This window comes from Morchella sextelata (genome assembly GCF_020137385.1).
Source record: "Morchella sextelata strain SCLS chromosome Unknown scls_7, whole genome shotgun sequence".
NCBI classification, from domain to species: Eukaryota; Fungi; Ascomycota; class Pezizomycetes; order Pezizales; family Morchellaceae; genus Morchella; species Morchella sextelata.
In genome coordinates this window covers 907,070-925,499 of record NW_025408622.1, presented here as the reverse complement: position 1 = coordinate 925,499, position 18,430 = coordinate 907,070, and the positions used below count along the sequence as shown (strand labels likewise).

The following is an 18,430-nucleotide window of genomic DNA, read 5'->3' as shown; positions in this document are numbered from 1 at the left end:
GACATGTGCATGTCTTTTGCCCGTAGGGCCTGAGGTGAAAAGTTCAATAGCTTCTAGTTCAATCTCATCTCATGTTAGCAAACACTATATATCCCGTGGTAGAAAGCTTCTGCGGTAGCTACGTACTTTGATCCAGCTTGAGAGCAGCAAAATTGCGTTCGAACGCGGTGCCTCCGTAGCAATACATGTTTTTGTGCACTTCTAAATTGTTTGCTGTTGACTCGGTGGTGTGGTTGAGGTGCTAAGTATGTACCTGGGCGAATACCAGGTCGTGTAATCTCGAGGAACTGAAAACCGGTAGACCTCCCCACGCTGTAAGGAGAGGCTCCATTGAACCGGCCTTCTAGTATATGCACATGATATACATGTAGTTACTTCACTGACTAAGGAAGCCCCAATGATATGGAAATATACCAATTTCAGAACTGTTTTAAAAGGTAAGTCTATAAAATCTTAGATAATTAATATTACTGATCAAACATCAAGTAAGACATAAAGCGCAATGCGGCTGCTAGTGGACCGAACACGGAGAGAAATTATGGAAGGGACAACAAACTCACATAAATCCATAAAACAAACACCAAGAACATATATAGATTCACACCTAACCTACGATATTCTGGGACCTCGGCATTTCTTTGAGTGAGGTCGGCTTCGCATTATATCGTCCAGTTTGTTCGCCTGGCTGCACTTATTTCACTGGACGCGTGAGTAGATACATGGATGTATCGCAGCTTTTAGAAACATGCGTGTACTTACAAAGGGTGAGTATCAACTGAGGGGGGATGTATAAATCTATTATATATACTATTACTAATTGTTGGACACGTAGATATGAGTGTACTTATCCTCCTAAAAGATTATTGCTTCTAAGGCATCATCATCATACTCCACTTCTTAGGTCCACCGGGCTTGCTTCTTATTTTCGGTCACGACCACGACCACGTGCGGTTACAAACATACATGTACATTCTGGGATTTCGCATCGACGCCATGTTTAGTCTATAATACGGAGGTCATATATCGATCGCCCAATACTTTAGTTGTGGTTGAGTTAGTAGATACATGTACTCGTAAATTCATGACGTTTCCGAACACGACTGCTATTGCATACCAGATAAAAAGCGCTAAATCCACCTTTTTGTATGTCATGCAATATTGGTCGTGTTCGGAAACGCTATGAACTTACGAGTAGTTACATCATGTACCCTGCTACGCAGCAATACCATTTTTAGGTATGCTCGGACCAGCTCCGTTTTCAGAAGAGCTCGCACCAGCTAATGGCCTGATCTGATTAATCCACATTAGCCTCCTTCTGCCCGTCGTCCGGCACATGGAGAAACTTTATTCCACTAGTTAAGGCCGTGCATGTGCGTCACTCGCATCTTAAGTGAAGACATGTAGGTACTCATGTTTCTCACTTTGACGAGAAATATTAGTCTCTGCCAAGGCGTTCTATGCTGCGCCGGTTGACGTTTTTGAACCATGGTTCTTCCATTCGAGTAACGGGTTCAATTGTATGTCACTAGGTGGTGTCTTGAGGCACAATTGCTACGGCACTGTCGCTTCCTTGTTTGCGCACAAAGGTTCATCGCTCTGGAGAGGTCGAAATTCCATAATAATCTGGTGAAGATGCTGTCCCATGATGCACGACGTGGTAATCAGGCACAGAAGAAAGAACCGACATAAAACTCGACGGAAGTTCCCTTACCTACCCCTTGAGGCTCTGGTGTTTCAGGGATGTTTCTATTTTGAAATCCTCAGGCTCCACTCCTCCACCGCACTCATGCGGCGTCACTCGTCTGCGCCTGCGACTAGGCCAAATACAGAATATATAGAAAGACCGATTAAGAAAGTGGGTTCCGTTTTGGGGAGTTCCTTGTTGTAGGGCTGGGCTATCGCCTCTTTATCTCAGCCTAAACAGGCCGCCAAGAACTCTAATAAACATCCCCACATATATTTTTAGATTTTTTTTTGACAAACCTAATAGCCCACTTTGCAGTAGCACAGCATTAGTACTTCCAAAGTCCCATTGGTTATTCTGATGGGGAAGCTGTGAAATATGAATATGGTATTCTCCGTCAACGAAGGTGGAGTCTATTGTCTGAGTCCAGCTAGCACAGTGTGCTGCAGCCGCAGCTGTAAGCACGCAACTGGCCGCTTATCGGCTTATGGAAGAAAGGAAATTCGATAGAACCGAGAAAAGCTGCACAGAAGATCTCGCAATAAGCGCCGCAACTGCGGAATTCTTATTATCGTGGTCGTTGAACTCGACTCTGATATCATTCTTGATGCATGGTCCTACCCCACACCACCTCGGTGTAAGCAATCCCCACCCACCCGTCTTACTCGATGCCCCGCCTAGAGGTATCGCATAAGGAGGCTGAGGAGGCATAGAAGTCACAATTCATTAATCCCGTCTCCCAAATATGGAGAACTTATGTATATTCTCTCGTAATGGAATGATAAACCTAAATGTTGATTGATATAAGACACCTGCTACATCTCCCTCATCGGAGCCTGGAGTCAGGCAATAAGGATAGTTTGGAGATTTATAAGTTTTCTCAAACTTGTCGTTGCAGACCTATATCACGCATTTCCAATAAGCCTTTATTCTTTTTTGTCATCATCTTTCCTATCACAACCGCAAAAATGGGGTTGCCTGTTAAAGCAATGACAGATGCGTTCTTGTCAAATCCAAATGCATGGCAGTTCTTCGTCGACCCGGGTTTTGTTCATCCTAAAACTCTGAACCCTTACTACGTCCCCCCAAATCGGGGTTCCTTGATGACCGTGCTGTCTATCCTCAATATCATCCTCACTTTCTTCATTGTTATTCCTCGATTATACTCGCGGCTCTTCATAGTCCGGAGTTTCAAGCTTGACGATTGGCTTATTATACCCGCATTCGTATGTCTACCCAATACTTACCACATGCAAGGAATGCATCTAGAAAACTAACACACGAGATAAATAGTTCTCACACTTGGGTAGCACATTAGTCATAATGTACGCCGTCCGATATGCTGGTCTCGGAAAACACATCTACGACTGCACGCCCGCCGAGATCCTCGAGTGGTACGTCGTGCAATACGTTCTGGGCATCACCATGCTCACGGGCATATTCCTCACCCGCTTCAGCATCCTCTGCTTCATCAAGTCGCTCATTGGGCCCTCCGACACGAAGACCAGCAAGGTCATCATTGCCATCCAGGTTGCCAACTGCCTCGTGTGGCCCGCCACGATGCTGCCCGCCGTGTTTATGTGTACGCCGGAGTTCAGAACGTGGAATCTGCCGGTCTTGATCCTGAGTAAATGCATCAGCACAAGCCTGGCAGTTGACCTCCAGATGTCGGCATTGGCTATGGGCTTTTTGGGTGTGGGCGTGGATATCGCATGCTTGGTAGTGCCAATGAGGGTTGTCTGGAACCTGCGCCTACCGAAGCGCCAGAGAATTATTGTCAGCGGCCTGTTTTCCATTGGTAGCTTGTAAGTCCACTAGCCCTGCTTCTAAATACCTGACAAGATACTAATAAAACCGCAAAAATAGGGCCTGCATTGCATCACTCTGCAAAGCCGTCTACATCGCCAAACAGCTGACAAACAGCAACCCATACGACTTCAACTGGACCTTCGTCCCCGTCTTTGTCTCCGCCGAATTCGAGCAGACCCTCGCCCTCGTCAGTGCCTGCGGCCCCGGCCTCAAGCCCCTCTTCTCCCGCGCCTTCCCGGTGATCCGCGACACCTTCCTCGGCAGCGCGTCCTGGTTGAGGAGCAGTAAGAATGGCAGCGACGTAAGCGGCAACAGCTCAAAGCTGCCGCCATCGTCAGCCTCCTACTCGAGCGAGGGAAAGAAGAGTGCGGATGGCAGTGAGACGGGCATGATCAGACACTCGGTTACTCAGGGTCTGTGGAGAGGCGACCTGGAGAGTGGGTATGGGGTTGCGGGTGTGCCGAGTGTGTGGTTGGGGGAGACGGAGGAGAGTTGGGCGTCTCCGAGGTCGGAGCAGGCGGATATTCCGAGGATTTGGAGCGGGGAGGTAGGGGAGAGGGAGATGACGACGGTGGTGCCGCCGGTGTGGTTGGGGGAGTTGAATTATACGAACGGCGAGGAGCAGGGTGGGTGGAGGGGCGGAAGGGCGATTTAGCTATAGGGTGACGACGGGTTTCTTTTGGTTGGCGATTTCTTTTGTCGACTTCTTTTGTGAGGCGTTGTCAGGTTTTCTTTCGGCGTAATGTAATCGGTGTTTTGGGGGTTTGGATTATAATTCCGAGCGACGGTGCTCGGCGGGTGCTAGATTATGTAGATTGCTGTTGTATATATGATGTCCTCTAGACGAAGCTGCGCTGAACGCGGCTTCGGTCATGAAAATATAAAGTCAGTTTACGTATCATGAATCTCGTTGGTTGGTGATTGTAGCTGCGAGTCCCAGAGAGTAAGACGACAGTCAATCGGGTGTCTCAGTAGGTCAATGATTTCGAATGTAATACTGCGGTACACCTAACCCTGTGTCGGTGTTGCCAAGGCCATGTTGCACTAGTATTCTCTTACACTCAACACCGCAAGAACAAGGAGCCTCTTAAAACCATCCGGCCCCAGCGCGATTTGTTGTTGTGCCATCCAACCAGTAGTGCGGGCCGTTATCACTTTCTCTTAGTAGCACGTAGCCCCCAACTGCGAGTTCCGCCATAGAGGAGGTTTGGGTATTGTTTCTAGTTTCTATTGCCTGTCAGTGCTTGGTATGTACAGAGTAGGGCTCACCCAGTTCTGAGACTCGATGATGACCTCTTGTCTCATCGTCGAAGCTTTTACCGTATCTGCTGGCCAGGTCCTGGGGGAAGTCGTGGTACTCGTGTCGTGTCGGAAACCTAGGTACCGGTAAGAGTCAGAAGGGGCGGAGGTGGAGGAGTGGGAGAACCGAGATTCAGAAAAGTATTGTGCTTGGAATCGGGGGCCCTGGTGCTGGTTCAGACTGGCAGGCGGTGTAGTTGAAACGCTGCACTACTCGCGGATACCATGTACTCCAAGGAGGTTCAGCATTCTGGGTGGGTGGGCGGACTATGGTCCTGAAGATGGAAATAGTGCTTTTTGTTCCCCCCCTTTCTTTTTTGGCCAAGGCGTAGCAGAGCCTCCCAGGAGGTGGAAGTGTGTTGGTGTAGAAAACATTCCTGCTCCGGGACATGCCAAGCTAGCGTAAAATGAGAGCCCACATCGTCAACACCATGTCGCACGTAGTGACCCACCCGCCCGTCCACAATGACATGAGCGAGACAAGTCACGGTCCTACTACACCACTTTTGACACTGTGATTGTAAAATGGGAGTTTGTGGAGATATTCAGAGATTTGGGTATCTCTATTGAAGAACAGAATTTGTGCGAGTGATGGAGTGTGATTCTAACCACATGTGTGTGTGTGTGATGAACCACTGTAGACGGATGGGATGTGAATGCCTGTTGTTTCCATAGATCTTGAGCAGTTTTCTTAGGGCCATGATGATGAGATTCCCGCGTTGCGAAATGTGTTTTGTCTCTGAGGAGTAGAAATGGGGCCGAGTGATTGTACGTGATGCTATGTTCACGCAGCAAGCCCAGGGGCAGCGCTGGTGATGAGATAATCAGATGAAGTTTCATACAATCAAAGATGGAGTACAAATGATGATAGAAATTATTCGGGAATGCCGTTTTAGTCCACCCACAGAGAGAGGTGATGGTCAAGTGATGGAGGGTGGGGTTAAGCGGCAATCAAATTTTGTGTTAAGAGAGAATCTCCCCGGCATAATAGACGCACTTATGACCTGTAAAGGTTGCTATGTGGGACCCATGATGTGGATATACATGTATGTATATCAGAGAAAAGGCATTGAGGTCTGCCCAACCTCTTGGTTGATAAAGTGTGATCGACCAAGGGATCGATAATGATTGCTCATTTGATAGATCTTGTGACCGAGCAATAAAAAACGTCCTGCCGCTCGCCATAGTCTGTCACCCCACAATGAGAATATATACCACACACGCGGGCCATGTATAATGTGAATACCCGGCCCCCCGTCGCAGCCCAATGATCCCCGCACGTAAGTAGGTCAAATCTGCCCATGCCCCGATCAGTAGAGTTTGAGCTAGACCCAGGGAAAAGAGCAGTCGCAAGACTCTAACATCTGTGCACGGAGAGAAGTTCATCTGCAACCGCCCTTGGTTTATCTTCTTCCCACCTTCAGACTCAAACTTCAAGCCTGGAACTTGATTTTCTTTGAAAACCCATTAAGTTTTTCTTCGACATGAACGAATCTGGAACCGAATTAAATGATTTGAGCGCCCGGCGTCGGGAACCAGATGGTATGAGTACCATCTACGAAGGTGATGAACAAAGTGAGATGAACGCGATGCCTGGTCAGGCCCCGCCGGCTCCCCCTACCCCTTCTTCCCCTCCTGCTAGGTTTCTCGCAATGATGGCAATTATCACCGCATGGACAAAAGCATTCTGGTTCAAGTGTATGGAATCTTCAATTCCAGCGATGGGTTCAAGCCAACCGGTCTCAGCGTTTGGCATTTTGAGCGCTACCTCTCCAGGCTGCTGTGAGCCAGATTGGGATCCCACTGTTGCAGAACGCAGAAAAGCTACCATTGTTTTGTGGCTGAGTTTATTCGTTGTGGGACTGGATGCGGCTTTAATGGGTATGTTGTATATCATTTCCTATTCTTGATTTATATATGTCCCTGTATCGTTGCTGATATATCGATGAATGTATAGCGAATGCGATCCCCAGAATCACCGTTGAGTTTGGCTCATACGAAGATATGGGTTGGTACGCTTCGGCGTACCTGATACCCATGGCAATTCTTCAGCCGTTTTTCCGGACCGTTTTTCGACTCTGTTGGAAGCAAAGAATCTATATCTGGTGCATGATCATCTTCGAAAGTAATATTCCGCCTACACTTCATCGCTTGTTCTTGTGTGCATATATCCGATTCTAACACCATTTACTCCTAGTTGGCATCCTTGTTTCTTTAAAGGCTCAAGCATCGAGAGCAGTGATCATAGGCCGTGCACTTGCGGGAGTTGGGGCGTCAGGCATCCTCCAGGGGACACAGGGGATTGCATCGTTGTATTTCCAACCGTACGAGAGGAGGATTCAGATTTCGTCGATTTTTACTAGTGCTATCGGACTATCCACGATTCTTGGTCCAATTATAAGCGGTTCATTGGCGGAGAGGGACAATTGGAGAATGTGCTTCCTACTGTAGGTTCCTTCTCGGATCCCTTTATATATAATGCAGCACTGACAATCGTAAGAACTCTACCAATTGGTTGCGTGATTATCGTATGCCTTCTGGTCTTTAGCTTCCCGCGGTACTCGCGGGACTATGAACCAGATATGTCGTACACTCGACGATTGAAAAAGCTTTACCCAGACTCTTTGGGGGCACTTTTCCTGATTTCTTCGTTGGCACTTGCAGTCTATGGACTGCAATGGGTAGGAACCTTTAACGCGTGGGGTGGTAACGAGTCGATCACCATAGCATTAGGATTTTTAGGGGCATTCTTATCCTTTTTCTTGCTGCAGCTTTGGTTGGACGACAAGGGGACAGTGCCGTTCGAAGTTGCTTGCACGAAAGATGTTGTTGTGGGAGCGATTTGCTTTTTGGGACTTCAAATAGTTCTGGTTTCTGTAAGTGATATATATATATAACTCTAGAGAAGGTGTGAATCTGAGTTTATAGCTGACTTGATACTGCTGGTAGCATACATATCTAATTCCGTTATACGTCCAAAGTATCGTTGGGTATGGGCCGCTGCAAAGCGGCCTTTTCAACATGCTGTACTATCTCGCCGCCATAATGGGCTATTTTTTCTCCGCATTCCTGGTACACAGATATAGATTTGTTGTATGTATTGCATGCTCTCCAGCTCCCGGCTCGTGCTAACAAACTGCAGCGCCCGGTAACCGTAATGGCGACAATTATAGCGGGAAGCGGCTGTTTGATGCTGTCGAGACTGGGGATTACGCCAACATGGGAAGAAATAATCGGATACCAGCTCTTGACAGGGTTTGGCGTTGGGATGGCGCTAGAAATGCCGTTTGCGGTAACACCGGCTGTGTTCAAGTAAGTTTTCGTATTCCTATGTTTTAGGGTGTATTATGTGGAGATGTGATTCTAATAATTGTGTTAGTAATTCGGACGTCTATAAGGCAAACATGATAATCATTCACCTTGGTTACCTTGGCGGGCATGTATTCTACATCCTCTCTTCCTATACTCAAGACTAACACACCACAGAATTCTTGCTATCCCTCTTGTGCAGGCAATAATTAGCAATTCACTGCTTGCATACCTCCCAAGGCTTACTGAAGAGATCGATCCACGCTACATCTTATCCCTCGGGGTAATCAACTACAATACGATGCCAGAGCTGTCAGAAAAGATGAGAGCCATTGTTATCAATGCCATGGCGCGATCTATGGCCGATGCTTTCAGATTTGCAGTTGTAGGCGCGTGTATTGCGAGTTGCGCGAGCTTCGTATTCGGTGGCAGATATGCCGCACAGCCGGTACTACTTTTAGGGAGAGCACGGCGGGATTGATAGGGTCGACGTGCTCAGCGGACTGGGTGTCACGTTATGCAACCCTCTTCCCCAAAACCGACCTTCTCCTCAAGCAATAAGTTAGTAATTAGTTGAAAAAGGAACTTACAAGTAAGTCCATTCCTCTCCGCTTCTAAGTATAAGAAGTTACATGTACTAATCAGTACAATACGGTGTATAGTTTTAATCCCCCCCTGCCTTTTTTGGTACACATTACACACATATCCTATCGTCAAACCCTTTCCCCCCCCTTTCCTTTTTACGGCTTTGGGCACAAGTATCGCTATAAAAATTGTGCCAAAAGTGGGTAGTTAGTGTAGTAAGTTCGGGGTCTCTGGATGGGAGATGGCAGTTGAAATGGTTCTTGCACAGCTTCCTGCTTTGAACGATGCAGCTGAAGATTGGTAGATGCTTGTCGGAGTAAAATAAAATAGCAGCATTGAGAAAACTTCTGCCCTTTCTCTGGTTCTTTCATCCTTTCGTAGTCAATATGAACAATGTGATAGAGTGATATGATAAAAGTGTAGATGTGGAGAGAATGATCTGGCCTGAAGATATCTGTGGTTTTTTTAAAACGAGGCAAGAATAGAATACTCTGACGTGGTTTGGCGGTAGGTTCGTAGAACTAGGTCAAAAAAAAAACCAAATGCTAAACAGTGAACGTATATTCTATCTTATCATTGTTAGTTTAGAGCAATATATTAATCGAATGAAAGTTGGCCAGGAGTCGAGTGATACAACATGACTGAAGATGGCCAAAATGGCTATGGCTAGAGATAGATATCAAGATTTAAAGAACATAGAAATAAAACAATCGTAATAACTCACTGAGTATACTTTCAGTAAACAGCTTAAGCTTAGTTGTCCTAGGGGCACTTTGCATGTGATGCTCGAGTTCGGGGTGTGCGCATCAAAATACTCAATCAGCCACAATGACGGAAAGATTGAGGTCATAGAGATTGAATGAACTCCACATTAGATTTTGCCATTGAGGAATCGAGAAGCAGTGACTTATCCTTTCTCAGGGTGTCTTGATAAAAAAACTCATGATACTCCAAAAGAGTGGTTGAGCCCAAAGTGTCCTGGTCTGGAATTAGTCCACATATATACATGTGTTCATAAGACACTTCTGTATAGTCAATAATGATGAGGGGAAAGAAAAAAACCTTCGGCATTCTGTCAGTAGCCAGTGATAAACTATGGTTACAAACCTTTCTGGTTCTGGCTTTTACTAAAAAGTGTCGATGACTGGTAAATCTGAGCATTTTCTTCCTCCACTCAGAGATAGAGCGTATCGGTATTTGATAAAGTACATGTAAGAGAAGGTCAAGACGCATATATATGGTGAAATTGAAGATGAATGTGCGGGCTAACCGACCTACTATTTCCGCTTCAAGCCCTAAGAAAACGGCAGTCACTTCGAGGGCGCTAGCTTGGCATTCTGAAATAAGCTTTATAGTGCCTATATAGTGGTTTCATGCCCCTCGGCTTGCGTCTGAGTACATACCGGATCGGTTCTTGACTCTCTGGCACTACAATTACATGTAGTTATTGGTTTAGCGGTGGGAAAAGTCTAGTATACTGCCACTGCAGAGAACGTCGAGTTTTGGTGATATAAAACTACATGTAGGTGGGTAGATACCAGTCTAACTACACATTCCACCAATCAAGATAGGAGTACTCGAGCCTCTAGATATTCCCGGATAAGAGCTTTGGGGGTCAGGTGGGGCAGAGTCAAGTTCTGAGAAGCTCATGCGCATAAAAATCATGATGGGCAATTGAGCAGATATTATTCGGTGTCAGACGTGCAGAAGTAAGCCTAGCTGGCGGAAACGTGTCACCAAATCATATTGATCGTTCAAGAGCACATATCATGAAGCACTTTGATCAAGTATGGGCCAGTTACCGCCATGAATAGCCGGCCGAGACGTGCAGACGTGGCAGAATGAGAATGGTGGAGATTGATGCTAATTTAGGAAGAGTTCTTCCTATGAGTATATACGATCGTGGAGGCCACTGAGATGCATGAAAGAGGTTTCTAATTGATAGTAAAGTGGCCGCGGGACGTACAGCCTACAACCTTTTTTTTTCCTTTTTTTCTTTTGACAACAAAGCGGAGGTCCCTTAACCACGCAAAATGTACTTTGGGTAACAGAATCGATTGAATATAGAGAAGAAGGAGCGAACTCATTTTTATAAATAATAGTCATCGGCTTGGTCCCGCTGTAGAATCTGGCACGTATACTCCGGCTCTATCAGGTGGCAATGCAGACTAGTTCATGAATTATCACTCGACCAATAAGACACTTATGTAACAAACTGCCTGGACTGGACATGGCGAGTAGGAAGGTTAAAAAATTGGTCACATATCCTGCAACAAAAATAGTGAGAAAACAGGTTTATGGAGAGCCACTCATTGCTTCAAATCGCAAGAATTTGATTGATTGATCCACTAAGTCCTAAAGGCCGATCATGTAGCACTGAAAATGGCGATCCCTCAGCGTCATCCAGTCGCCTCCGCAATTCTACAAGTAGAAGAAGGCCAGAGCCCCTCCTCCTCATTGACTAGTTGGGCCAGACAACCCAAGAAACACCAGAAATCTAACATAACCTCTCGAGCTCATGGGAATACCTACTGAAGATTATGGTCGTACACCAATTGGGCTATTATATATGGGCCGGGGTCTTTATGCTTCATCGTTCCGGTCTATCTCATTAAGACTCGTGTTTAGCGACAAATTGACATGTTATTATAGCATGTGCCGGCCAGAAGGTGCGACCTAACACGAATTATAGAGAGCTATTAAATTGACTTGTGTCAGCAGGCTCAAATGTTACGATAAATAGATAAGACTAGGCGGAGGGGATGGCAGGGCTTGGCAATTTTCACTTTGACGACGAGATCCAATCTTTCTTTTGTTCGGGTATCTAAATCCGCCATCCCCTCCGTTTCGACATCCGTATATTCTTGTGATGATGGTACACAAAAAGCAAAAAGGAAACCGCCGAAACCGCTTGTCGAATCTGCAGGCGTACACAACGGGTGTGTCTTGCGCGCCAAATCAGATGCGCTCCCACAGATCGGTATTTTCTCACAAATCTGCAACACGTCACCATCTAAGTGTGGGAGGAAAGCTTTTGCTTGAAAAGAAACATAAAGTTCGTAATTTTTCCTCCTTACTCCTTCCCTATCGCTGCTGTCCTTCAAAGAATGAAAAGAAGAAAAAAAGTCATAAAATGCATCAGCCATGATACAACCAAATGCATATAAAAATACACCCCCAGGAAAGCTAAAAAAAGACGGCCATTAAACTGATAATCATATACAGCCTATCGTAACAAAAGAAAAACCCCAAGATTTGGCCGGCAACTGTCCCGAAGGTATCTAACATTAAATAAACAGGTAATAACGATAATAAAAGATAGGAAAATCGCTCCAACAAGGTCCACTTAACCCAAAAGCTTCTTCCACCATTTGTTTTTGGATGAGCCCTCATTCTCAGTCAACGCGCCATTGAATCTCTCACTTTCCGCCCGCCTCTTCGCCCTCTGCTCTCGCTTCAAGGCTCTGTCCTCAGAGTTCTTCACCACCTTTTCCTTGGCACCGGACATCTTCGCATCTTTTCCTTTCACCACATTCATGTCCTTCAACTCTTTCGCACGCTTCTCCTCCTTCCTTTGAAGCTTCTTAAGGCGTTTCGCTTCGTCCTCATCAACGACGGTCTCGTGCAAACTCCTTCGGGCCTCCTTCCGCTTCCTTCGGCGTTCTCTGATAGCTTCCTCTTGTGCAAGGTCCTGCGATGTGCTTGAAGAGAAATTGACACCGTTAATCTCTTCAGTAGGAACTCGTTCGGGGGTGACGGAACCACTAAGTGCTTCGCCGTTGGTCCAGATGCCCGCCTTCTGGGCTTTTTTGATGTTGTGACGCTCCAGCCTTCTTCGTCTGCGGGCTTCTTCTTCGTACGCGCTTTGATAATGATCACTGCGCTCGCCTTCGTGTGGGTAAGGGTCTGCCGAGTGCGGAATGCCTTTCATGGCTGTCGCAAGTTGTGCTGCATGGTTGATGGAATTTCTATTGGATTTTCCATGACTGCCACTGCCAGTACCCGAACCATGTTCCTTAGCTGCTCTCTTCGCCCTACGTGCTTCCCTTCGGGCTTCCTTTTCTTCGCGGGTCTCCTCTACTGCTCCAATGATAGGTTCGATATGGGTATGTCTCTTTGATGACTTGCGTCTCTCGAGCTTTGGTTTCTCTTCCCGGGCCGCACGTTCTGCTTCCTTTGCCAAAGCCTGTTTTTCAGCGGCCAACCTAGCTTCCTTTTCCTCAGCTTCTTTTCTTGCTCGTTTTTCTCGTCTCTCTGCGCGTCGCTGCTCCCTCTCTGCATGTTCCCTTTCCTCTGCTTCCTTTGCCAATCTTACTTTTTCTGCTTCCTCCTCAGCTAGTTTCTTCAAGCGTCGACGTTCTCTACGGGCTGCCTTTTCAGCATCGTCGTTGGTAGAACTTGTAGTATTCCTTCGCTCCATTGAAGGTGCTGAGCTGGAGTAGGTTCCTCTTCTCTCCATTTTGGGTGCTCCTGAAAGTGCGTAAGTTCCTCTCCTTTCCATCAAAGGTGGCCTTGATGTCGAGGAAGGTGCTGCACTTGGATCGTCAAGCTTGCGACTTCGGCGCTTTTCTTTTTTCTTGGGTTCAACAGCTCCTTCCTTTAGGTCCTTGTGTTTTTGGCTATGGCGCCGCTCCTTTGATCGTGCTTTCTCTTCAGGCCAGCCGATTGCCAAACGTGTTGGTGAATATTCTCCCTCTTGACCTTCTTCAAATTGCGCTTCAGGTTCACTGGGCTCAGGTGTTCGTGCAGCACTTTCCTGCTCTAATTCTGGCTCGCCCGCCGATTCTGATTCGAGTTCAGGAACAGGCTCGGACACTGATGGTGTTGGTGGCTCGGACACTGGTGATTGGGTAGACCCTCCAAAGATCCAGCCTTTCTTGGTATTTCTATTGGACCTCACCGGTAGCCTACTCACTGGTTCTGGCGCTGGCGCTGGTTCCGGCTCAACAATTGGCTCTGGCGCAGGTTCAATTTCAGGCTCTTGCACAGGTTCTTGAACGACTGGCTCGGGCTCAGTATCAGTTTCGGGTGAAGTGTAGAACCAGCCCTTCTTTTTCTGTTTTCGCTCCTTCCTCGGAGGTTTAGCAGGCTCAGGTTCGGGTGCTGCCTCGACGATCGGTTCTGGTTCCTCGGCCACTGACTCTGGCTCGACTGCGGGCGCTTCAACCACTGGCTCGGGCTCAGGTTCCACAACCGGTTCTGGCTCTGGTTCGTCTACCGTTTCGAAAAACCGACCCCAGGTCTTCTTCCTTTGCCTTGTCTCTCGCTTGGTAGGCTCTAGTACCGGCTCAGGTTCGGGTTCAGCAGCTGGCTCTGGCTCCTCGACAATCGGATTGGCTTGCAGTTCGACAGTTGGATCAGATCCTGAAGCAGAAAGGTTAGAAAATCCATCTTCCTTTTCAATTAGCCTCGCTTGGAGCTTCTTACTCTTTTTCCTGTCTTTCTTTGAAGAAGACTTGCGAGAGACTGGTGCGAAAAGGGGTGGTGCCTCTTTCCAGACTGGTGACGGTGCTTGCGCAGCGATAGGGGTATCGGGGACAAGATAGGACTCTATTGGAAGCATTGTTGGAGGGGGAGATGACAGCGGAATATCGGCATCTGCAGGGAACACACATATTAGCCAATGGGAGCGACAGCCACGAAGCATGGAACACGTCACAACACAGCGCAGCGGGTGGGTGGGACGAACCAGCGGCGTCCACGTGACCGTCCTTCTCGATTTCTTCTGTGCTATTATATTCGTCCTCGTCTGGGGGCATTTCGGGCACAACATCGGCCTGCCATCTTTCGACAGGCGAAAGGCCTCTTGCGTTCTTCTTCTTCCTCTCCACCTCCTTGTTCATCTTCCACAGTTCGCGGAGCCCAACGGTCTTGACTGGGCCCCCATTGGCGTCCACCACCTCCGCTGAAAGTCTTCTTTCCTTGGGCTTCTTTACAGAAACAGATGTGTCAACATCACCGTCTTTGCCTGCTTGGTGCTTCTCTGCAGACTCGCTGTCTTGCGGGGAGGTGGGGGGAGAAGGAGAAAGGGAGCAATTGGGGGCAATGCTAACCTCGGGGCCTGGGCTTTTCTTCTTCGGCTTCGGCGGTGCGAGTAGGCTCCAGACTGAGACGTCTTTGACATCTTTTCTTGTTCTTCTAGCTTCGGGGCCAGGGGCGGGAGCCGTTTCGGGCTCGACAATGGCAGGAATCTCAAGCTCAGGTTCAGCATCGACCACCTCTGCGACAGCTTCAACGAACTCTGCCCCTGGCTCTTCTTCTTCCGGCTCGGGCTCTGCCTCCGTCACCTGAACTTCCTCCGCAATGGGAACAACTTCAACCGGCGGTTCCGGGACTGGTTCGGGTTCTGATTCCTCAGGCTCAGCAAAGAACCAACCCTTCTTTTTCTTCTGCTTCTTTTCATGCTTTGTAGGCTTCACTGGTTCTGGAACAGGCACGGGCTCGGGTTCAACAATGGGTTCGGGTTCGGGTTCGGGTTCAGGTTGTTCGACAACTGGATCAGGAATTGGTTCGGGCTCGGGTGTTGGGACTCGTTCAACGATTGGTGGAGGAGGCGCGGGAGCTGTAGCTACTTCGGCCTTTCCATTCCTCCTACCCTTCTTGCCGAGACTCCAAATATTGGGCGTCGCATATTCGAATTGCTTAGGTTCAGCGTACTTAGGTCCTTCTGGTACTGGCGCATATGCTGGTTCCTTGGGAATTGGCACGTATGGTGTCTCTTCGGGGGTGGGAACATATCCTATATTGGATTTACCGGCATACCTCACCTCCGGCGTGTCGGCATATTTGCGCTGTTTTACCTTCTCATAGCCTGGGCCGTAGTAGGACTCTTGCTCGTCTTTTGGTTCCTTTGCTGGAGGTTCGACTACTGGCTCAGGCTCAGGCACCTCGGGCTCAGTAGGTATCTCAACAGGGATTGCAGTTGATCTGGATTTGGACTTGGTCGGCTTCTCCACCACATCCTTCTTGATGGTGGATGCGCGCTTCTCATAGACACCCGCAAGCGAAGCGACTTTTCCTGTCTTCTTCTTCTCAGTTTCCTCTGTAACTGGCGAAGCAACTTTTCCTGTCTTCTTCTTCTCGGTTTCCTCCGGAACTGTCGCAGCAGCTTTTGTAGGCTTCTTTTCTACCTTCTTCCCCTTCTTCCCCTTCTTGACGTAACCGAAATCGTCTTCGACGGGCGCTTCTTGTGGCATGATAACTGGCTCTGTAGCTTGTTCTGGAATCTCATCCTTGACCGGCTCCGGTTCAGGTTCGACCACTTCAACCACTGGCTCTGGTTCTGGCAGTGGTTCAGGCTCGACCTTTTTCTGGTTTGCGATGCTCTCGCTCAGCTCTTTCTTCGTTGGGGGGAATAGATCCTTCGGTGTTTCGTCGACGGGTGTTGTTTTCTTCGACCCAATCGCAGAACCATTTGGAGAAGTGGAGTCACTACCTTGTGAGGCGGCACCCCACTTTGTGAGGCCAAGACCTAATCTTCCCCAGCCCAAACCGATCCCACCGAATCCGGATAATTTGGGCGCGCTGTTTGTTGGACTGACATTATCCTCGTTGTCATCAATATCATCGACGTCTATTTTTGGCGAGACAACTTCGTCACTTTCCACCGGCAGTTCCGGTGCAGGGGCTGCTTCTACCGGTGTAGGTGCGGGTGCGGGTGCGGGCGCTGGTGCTTCAACAACCTCTACGACTGTCTTTGCTGCAGCGGCCTCTGCTTCTGCTTCCCTCTACAGTACCAACGATAGATAATGATTAGCATTTGCTTATCGATTGGATGGTCATTTAATAAATACCCTTGACTTCCTCGCTGGCAATCCCTTGGTGAGTCTGTCGAGTCTATCCTCCTCTCTCTTTCTTCTTCTTTCCGCCTTCTCCCTCCTTTCTTTCTCCCTCCTTTCTTTCTCCCTCGGTGTCTCCTGGACCTCTTGGACGACTTCTACGGCTTCGACAAACCCACCAGGTACCGATTCTTCTTGGGGCGGCGTCGGCGGTGGTGGGGGAGCAGGTGCTACTTCTATAACTGGTGGTGTAGGTGCGGGCGGAGGTGGAGGTGGAGGTGCTGGTGCTGGTGCTGGCGCGACTTTCTGCATTTCCAAGGCTCTAATAAGCGTTTATTACGCTAAAAGTTGGTGTCAATGATCGGAAACAAACCTTTGTCTTGACTTCCTTCTTCTTCCTCCCACCTAAGAAGCCCCACCCACCTCCGGTATTTTGCTCCTCCTCCTCCTCATTATTACCCCATGCATTAGTGCTGTTCGCGATTTCGTCGGCGATTCGTTTTTCTTCCTCTAACCTCAGTCTCTCTTTCTCCTCCTCTTCCAGTCGGAGTCGCTCCTTTTCTTCCTCCTCCAAGCGTAACCTTTCCTCCTCTGCAGCCGCTTCCTCCTCCTTCCTCTTCTCTTCCTCCTCCTCCTTTCTCAGCTTCTCGAGCTCTTCCTCCTCCCTCTTCTTCCGATCCTCATCCTTCTTTCTCTTCTTCTCGTCCTCATCGTCGCCAGCACCACTTGTGCCTCCTGAGCCACTAATCTTTCCTCTAGTTGTCGTCGCTTTAGCAGTCGTTTTCTTATCCGCGCTCTTCGCGGATGACGAGCCCTTTGCTGCCCTCCTCTTGGGTGCCCGTTCTCGCACACCATATAATCCTCCGCCGAATAATGATGCTGACGATCTCGATCTCTCGGGATACGTGTGCAATGATTTGTGTGTTAGAATATGGCTAGTCGCTACCTCGTCCTCGATATCCTTGGTATAAGCGGGCGGTGGGTGCTCGTCGATAGGTGTATATAAAGGCAGGGGCGTGATATATTCGTCTTCATCCGAGGCCTGGGGATATTGAGTCAGTATGGGACGACGATTTCGCCTACGAAATTACTTATAAGAGCGAGGAATATATATGGAGTCCTCAAAGGGTAAGATAAGATAAGGCAAGAGCCAACTAAAACGCAGCACAATCATAAAAACACAAGAAAGATGCTGTGTTCAGCCCGCCATAGGCAGGGAAAAAAAAGCATCACCGCTTCAAAACCGGGTAGAGGGGCCATCATATGCGGCGCGATAAAGGTCTACGATTACAGATAACGCCCGGCACCCTTCCACCATATCAAGGGATATAAAATAACAATATGTGTACGTGCCTTCAGTGATAGTAGTAAGAACGACTTCTCGTCGCCATCGCGTTGTGTCGTACTGTTTTGTTTACTCGGCGGCGCGAACTGGGGGAGGAATGTGTAAACAAAACTATAATCATAGATTTTATAATAAATAAACAGATAAACAAACACATACAGTTGATTGCAATATTAACGATGACTTGCTCTCCTCCATAGATGTGTATGAAGGCGAAGGCAGCTCGTAGTATCCAGTCGCAAACATCGCATGCTGATCCATCATGGCCATCATGGTAGTCATGAGTTCTGGTGGGTTTGGTTGGTGTTTTGATAGACACCCAGACAAACGAAGTAAAAGAAGAATAGCAGCAGTAGAAGAGGTGGTAATGTAATAGTAGTACTAATAACGGGTTAAATTAATAGGTGAAAAGTAGCTATAGCACAATTAAAATAAGGTGAAAATTCTCCTCTGTCTTAGGATCTGAACGCAAGGGCCGTGAGCGCATCCGATCCCGAGATTATGTAGTGGATATATTCTCAAAAGTCGGTATTTATTCGTACACGGTGAACAACTGGCAAGAGATGGAGGAAGAGAGATCAAGTAAGAAGAACGAGGGAGGGAGGGCCAGGCTGGGTTTAT

The 18,430-nt window shown here is 47.9% G+C and overlaps 3 protein-coding genes across 3 annotated transcripts; 2 read left to right on the top strand and 1 right to left on the bottom strand.

Annotated features, from left to right (window-relative positions):
• Window positions 1–2,652: 2,652 nt before the first annotated feature.
• Window positions 2,653–4,148, top strand: H6S33_011930 (uncharacterized protein; the record flags this gene model as incomplete). Its single annotated transcript, XM_044843286.1, has 3 exons — window positions 2,653–2,910; window positions 2,978–3,489; window positions 3,551–4,148. The coding sequence occupies 3 exons, from the start codon at window positions 2,653–2,655 to the stop codon at window positions 4,146–4,148; spliced, it is 1,368 nt and encodes a 455-aa protein (XP_044695598.1).
• Window positions 4,149–6,276: 2,128 nt separating this feature from the next.
• On the top strand, window positions 6,277–8,582 carry H6S33_011929 (uncharacterized protein; the record flags this gene model as incomplete). The annotated part of the gene is made up of 8 exons (XM_044843284.1): window positions 6,277–6,673; window positions 6,750–6,917; window positions 6,990–7,239; window positions 7,293–7,668; window positions 7,742–7,864; window positions 7,935–8,104; window positions 8,172–8,228; window positions 8,279–8,582. The coding sequence occupies 8 exons, from the start codon at window positions 6,277–6,279 to the stop codon at window positions 8,580–8,582; spliced, it is 1,845 nt and encodes a 614-aa protein (XP_044695597.1).
• A 3,450-nt stretch (window positions 8,583–12,032) lies between these two features.
• H6S33_011928 (uncharacterized protein) lies at window positions 12,033–18,091 on the bottom strand (the record flags this gene model as incomplete). Its single annotated transcript, XM_044843283.1, has 7 exons — window positions 12,033–14,050; window positions 14,114–14,284; window positions 14,376–16,413; window positions 16,480–16,770; window positions 16,838–17,506; window positions 17,818–17,895; window positions 17,969–18,091. The coding sequence occupies 7 exons, from the start codon at window positions 18,089–18,091 to the stop codon at window positions 12,033–12,035; spliced, it is 5,388 nt and encodes a 1,795-aa protein (XP_044695596.1).
• Between the last annotated feature and the right edge of the window lie 339 nt (window positions 18,092–18,430).